This window comes from Rutidosis leptorrhynchoides, chromosome 5 (assembly GCF_046630445.1).
Source record: "Rutidosis leptorrhynchoides isolate AG116_Rl617_1_P2 chromosome 5, CSIRO_AGI_Rlap_v1, whole genome shotgun sequence".
NCBI lineage: Eukaryota > Viridiplantae > Streptophyta > Magnoliopsida > Asterales > Asteraceae > Rutidosis > Rutidosis leptorrhynchoides.
In genome coordinates this window covers 617,336-623,756 of record NC_092337.1, presented here as the reverse complement: position 1 = coordinate 623,756, position 6,421 = coordinate 617,336, and the positions used below count along the sequence as shown (strand labels likewise).

At 36.4% G+C, this 6,421-nt stretch overlaps 1 protein-coding gene across 1 annotated transcript; it reads left to right on the top strand.

The window, feature by feature from the left end:
• The first annotated feature begins 235 nt into the window (after positions 1-235).
• Positions 236-4,322, top strand: LOC139847142 (probable splicing factor 3A subunit 1). The gene is given in 4 exon segments (XM_071836760.1): positions 236-302; positions 1,117-1,723; positions 1,726-3,329; positions 3,804-4,322. Coding segments are annotated over 3 exon segments (2,394 nt in total). The 5' UTR covers positions 236-302; positions 1,117-1,203; the 3' UTR covers positions 4,074-4,322.
• The last annotated feature ends 2,099 nt before the right edge of the window (positions 4,323-6,421 follow it).

Sequence of the window (6,421 nt, the reverse complement as noted above, 5' to 3'; positions counted from 1 at the left end):
GATATGAATCCGAGAACTCAAGAACTCTAAGGAGAAACTCTAAGTAGAAGCCGAGAACTCTAAGGCGAATGACTTATCGATATGAATAAAGTCCCAAACTGAAAGTATTTGTAAAGCGTATCAACATTAGATAAAGCCCAATAAGTATAAAGCCCATAAATAAAGCCTATTCATACATGAGTCCATTTAACTATAAGAGAGGAGTTGCATAATTTTAAGGTCACCACAATTACAAATCGCGATTCACACACTCTTCACGATAATTCGACTCGCTGTTCATCGCTTTAATTCGTTGTTCAGAGGTAACATATTTCACCAATTCGTTTATGTCAAATTTGAATGTTAATTCTCTGATAATGATTTAGGTCACAATCAATTATTAAAACCTAGGTTTATTATATATTTTGTTGTGCGTTTTATAAATCTAGGGTTTATGAATATATTACAGGCTTTCTAGAGTTACTTTACTTTGTTGATGTATGTTAGATGCTTCATCTATGCTATGTTTTTTGATAAACTGTAAGCTGATATTCATCTTTCTAATGTTGTTTATTTTTCTATTTATTTATTTATTTATATTTATTTTTATATGACACATCTGTAATATGAAATTCATTTAAAATGTGTGTGTGACCTGTGTATGTAGAATTGTAAAAGTATTCATTTGGTTTTAATTTTTGAACATAATGGGTATTAGAAGTTTTATTTATAATTGCTAACTCTTGATATGAATATATGAAAATATACTGGATTGAATTTGTAACTGTTTTTTATAAATATACAAATGATGTATATGATAAAATCTAGCCTTTTTTCTGAGTTAAAAGATATACGGGTAAGGTTAAAATGTAAACATTCAAGGTAGTGTGTATATCAGGCATTTAGTTGTATAAGATTTTAAATGAGTACACCTATAGAACTGCTCATTTTCATTTTGTGATAATGTAAAACAAACTACTCATTTTCAGTAACGATGATTGCCTTTTTATTCGCTGATACAAACGAACCGCTATTTTTGAATCCCTCTTTTTCACTCAATTTCATTCAATTTCTATCTAGATGTTTTGTTATTATATGTGTTTTCTGAACGTTTTCATATGACTATGGTTTTTGCAGGGTAACTTCTGGAATATGGTAAACTGCTATTTAAACTAGATCTTGTTGAGTGAGACTATTTTACAATTTGAAGCGTATTTTGACAAAATGTTGGGCTCATTGCCAATATTGCCCCTCCCAGCACCACCATCTGATGGCGATCTTGGTCCTCTGCCTCCATCTCAAGTACAAAATGACTCTAACGACGAGCATACGCAAGACGCTGTTGATGACCAAAACAATTCAAATTCTGCTCCTGCATCAATCGCCACACACACTAGAACTATAGGAATCATTCATCCTCCACCAGATATCAGAACCATTGTAGACAAAACTGCAAGTTTTGTGGCAAAAAACGGGCCCGAGTTTGAAAAAAGAATCATTGCTAACAATGCTGGTAATCCCAAATTCAACTTTTTGAATGGTTCTGACCCGTATCATGCCTATTACCAGCACCGACTTTCTGAATTCCGGACCCAAAATTTAACCCCGGGCCTGCAGTCGACTGAGCAACCCGAGCCACCTAATACAGATTCAGCTCCTTCAGTTGCTTCTACTGATGGCAATGATGCAACTGAGCAAAGTGACCCGTCAGCAAAATTTAGACCCGTTCGGAAAGTGTTGGATCCCCCTATACGATTCGGCTACCCGAGGGCATGACGGGTGAGGAGTTGGATATAATAAAATTAACAGCACAGTTTGTGGCGCGAAATGGTAAATCTTTTTTGACTGGTTTGACTAGTAGAGAGAATAACAATCCACAGTTTCACTTTTTGAAGCCGACACACAGTATGTTTATGTTTTTCACATCACTCGCGGATGCCTACTTGAAAGTATTAATGCCGCCTAAAGGTTTAACAGATAAGTTGAAAAAAAATGTTGCTGATATGACTACTGTTCTTGAACGGTGCTTGCACCGGCTTGAGTGGGAACGGTCTCAAGAACAGGCGAGACAAAAAGCTGAAGATGAGATAGAACAGGAAAGATTGTTAATGTCTCAGATCGATTGGCATGAATTTGTTGTTGTTGAAAACATAGATTTTGCAGATGATGAAGATGATGATTTACCTCCTCCAATGACTTTAGAAGAAGTTATAAGAAGGAGCAAGATGACATCAGCAATGGAGGAAGAAGAAGTTATGGAGCCTGGTAAGGAAGTTGAATTGGAAATGGATGATGAAGAAGTACAACTTGTTCAAGAAGGTATGCAGGCTGAAGAGAATAATGATAATGATGATATGAAGAAAGAGGGAAGGGTAATTTCGGAAAAAAACGAACCGCCAATGAGGATTGTGAAGAATTGGAAGAGGCCCGAGGATCGGGTCCCGGCTGAACGAAACCCGACGAAATACGTGGTTTCGCCAATCACTAATGAATTGATTCCGGTTAATGAAATGTCTGAACACATGCGAATTTCTCTTATTGACCCGAAATACAAAGAACAAAAGGAGAGAATGTTTGCAAAGATTAGGGAAACTACACTTGCTCAAGATGATGAAATTTCCAAAAATATCGTCGGGCTTGCTCGAACCCGGCCCGATATATTTGGGACCACTGAGGAAGAGGTTTCTCATGCAGTGAAGGCCGAAATTGAAAAGAAGAATGATGAACAACCGAAACAGGTTATATGGGATGGGCACACGGGGAGTATTGGGTGGACTACAACTCAAGCTTTATCCCAAAATACAGAGGAACAAGTCGATGATGGTCGGAACCTTCCGGGACCCGCAGCTCCACCGCCTAGACCTGGTATACCATCACTTCGGCCGCTACCAGCACCACCTGGGCTTGCGTTGAATCTGCCTCGTGGGCCAGGTAATACTCAGTACTCGACTGTAACTAGCGGTGGTATGGTGCCGCCACCGCCCGGGCCGGGAATGAACACGATGGTTACGAATCAACGTCCACCGCAGCCCCCGATGCAAATGGGTTACGGTCAGCAGCCGCCGCCTTACATGATGAATCGGCTGCCACCTCCGCCAATGGGACAGTCGATGAATCCACCAGTGCCGCCACCACCAGGATCTCAGTTCACGCCACTTGCACCACGTCCTTATATGCCTCAACATGGTATGCCGCCCATGGGTCCACCACCTATGCCGCTAGGAATGCCGCCGCCACCACCACCGCCTGAAGAAGCTCCCCCTCCCCTTCCTGAAGAACCTGAGCCAAAGAAGCAAAGACTTGACGATTCTTTGCTTGTCCCCGAGGATCAGTTCTTAGCTCAACATCCGGTACAAACCCTTTAGAACTAATTTATTGTTTCTATCTCAGTTTAATATTTGTTGGAGGTGGGAATTTTGACCCACTTACTGATGGGTCTTAATTGGGTTATGCTAGATCTCCTATTATGGGTCAAACATGTAACCAATTAGCTCAGGGAAATGGGCTGGGTCGTGCATGAGCCAAAGCATTTCGTGAAATCGTGTAAATTAGTTTGAACAAATTTTCATTCTTTTTCAGACTAAAATAACTTATTTTAAATGTTTAAAACTAGTACGGAGTAATTTATTTAGGAAATGGACAAAAGGTAAGCAAAAACATGCCCATTTTGATCTATTACAAAATCAGTGTTGTGGCCTGTGGGCTATAATAAGTTCTAGTGTAGAAAATTTTGTATATCGTTTCGTTTCAGAAAAGAATATTGTTGATATCTTCTGTAACTACTTCGTTTAATTATTAAAGCTATCTTGTGTGGTGTATTGCAGGGACCTGTTCGTATTACTGTGTCAGTGCCGAATGTGGATGAAGGAAATCTGAAAGGACAAATACTGGAAATTACTGTTCAGTCCCTGTCTGAGTCAGTAAGCAGTTTGAAAGAGAAGATTGCTGGAGGTATTCAGTTACCTGCTAACAAACAGAAACTGAGTGGGAAAGCTGGTTTTATGAAGGACAACTTATCACTCGCTTATTACAACGTTGGTGCAGGTGAAATGCTTTCTTTGTCTTTAAGAGAACGCGGTGGTAGGAAGAGGTAAGTGCGGCAACATTCATTGCAGAAATTGGTCGAAAACGTGCTAGTAACCTCTGGTATCGAAGATTGCATTGTGCGTTAAAATTTAGTTGTTATCGAGTTCAGTGGCGATGAAATACATTGTTGAAATTGTAGCAAGGACTTAGCTGAAATTATGTACTACTATAAATGTATTTGCTACTTGCTGGTTCTGGATTTTTGAATTCTTGGTTTTGTTAAGGTGTTGAATTTGGATATTATGCTATAAACATAAGCTTATTATTGCCAAATTTGGAAATTAAATTACTTTGATCCTGATCTGTACTCCGCTACATTTATGCTAATTCCTTCATCTTAGACACAAATGATCATCATGTGTATTACCAAAATGATTGTGGTGGTTCATTTCTGCTAAAGCATTCAATCCTAAAACCAAAAATCTGATAAAATGAATGAAAACTTGAAACAAGAAACATAAAGAAGTAGTAACTTTTATTGACTTAGCACAAAGTCACAAACCTAAGATCAAAATGTAAACAGAATGTAAGGAGAATCAACAGTTGACTTATTACAAGAATGAAAGGTGAAAGTGTTGTTGGAAAATAAGAATTTGAATGGCAGAGGAAAGTGATGAAATGAAAGATGGAATTATAGTAAGAAGCATTGTTTTCTGTTTTAATAAAAAAAAAATCTAAACTATCTACTACTATCGACTATTTTTATTAATGGAAAGGTGAAATTTAACATAACAATTTATTCATAGAAATGAAAACTTTGTTGAAGTAACAAAATTAGATACTTATTAAATGAGGGCAAAATAAACAATTAAATTTTAAATTATATGTATCTTAAATTGAACTTTTATTGTTGGTGGATACTTTTTTCGTAACATAGGGAGTATTATACTATTATCTATAATCTATATAAATCACCACACTAATTCGGACAGGTGTCGCTTCCTGGTTACTCCTCAGGATTTCTAATTTTCTCAGAATTTTGAATTAAAAAAATTAGTAATTATCTAACACCGACGCGTGTCCTGTTTCTAAATTGAAACATTTGAATTTAGGGTTAACCCCATTTTCTTTCTCCTTCTTCAATTTAATTCCAAATCTCTTTCTCTCTCTTTCTATACCGACGCTCTGCAATTAGATTAGGGTTCCGAATTTTTCAATCAGGTAAACAAAACGAAATCGATAAGGAAGGGTTAGTTAAAATACAAAAGGGATAGTTAAAAAAGGGTTTGCTCTGTTTCATCTTTTCAAAATCAAGTAACCAAAAACAACCCCACATCTTTCATCAGTAACCGAAATCAAACGTGTCTGTCGATTGAAATTGCAAAACTGATCTTCATTCCCCGCTATCGATAAGCATTTAGGGTACAATCGATTGAGTATTTAGGGCACAGTTTAGGCTTTGAGCCGGTTGACCCAAAATCGTTTTCCATCGATCCCTTTAGTCGATTTGATCAATGGAAGATATAGGGTGCAAATTGGGGTTTGAGGCGATTAACTACATATCTTCTTTCAAATCCAGCATTTTCTAGGGTTTTGGCTATTTTTCCCTGCAGCGATTGTAACCCGCTCCCTTTTCCCAATCAAACCAGGTTTTTCTCTCTTTTCCTTTTTATTAATAATCAAAATAACTATATTGGAATTACGAGTATTATGGTTATTGCGTTTTAAGATTTGAATATCATTTGGTTACGTAATAAAACAGATGGTGATGATGAGGTATTGGTTCTAAAATGCACAAACTTTTTTTGAACATATTTTGTTTATGTTTTTTTGAACAATTTGTTGATTAGGTGAACAAGCGACAATGGAATTCATTCTGGAAATAATCTGGCGTAATTGGTGTTAATCGATTAAATTCGGAACGAGTTATCAATTCAAACTTCGTACAAAGGTACATATTACTGTATATATCCGTTTCAGATAAATAAAGGTTAGTATTCCTATTTTGCATACTTACAAATGACTATTGGGATAAAATAAAGGTTTGTTTTAATTATACATTCAGTTAAGGACTACTCTGATTCGATCTCTATTTTACGAATCAAGTACCATTATAATCACGTTATTATTATTGTAATTTAAGGACTACTCTGATTCGATCTCCATTTTACGAATCAAGTACCATTTTAATCACGTTATTATTATTGTACTATGACACATTGGAGACTTTTGTTTAACGCATTTCACCCATTTTTCTTCAAATGATGATTCACAACAGGTATGATATTTTTAATGTTTTCAGGTATATATATTTGTAATCGTTTCGGTACGAGATTATGTTATATATTTCGTAGTGATTTATCAAATAAGGTTTTTCCAACTGTTTTATCTTCTAATATTGTATTTTATTGCAACA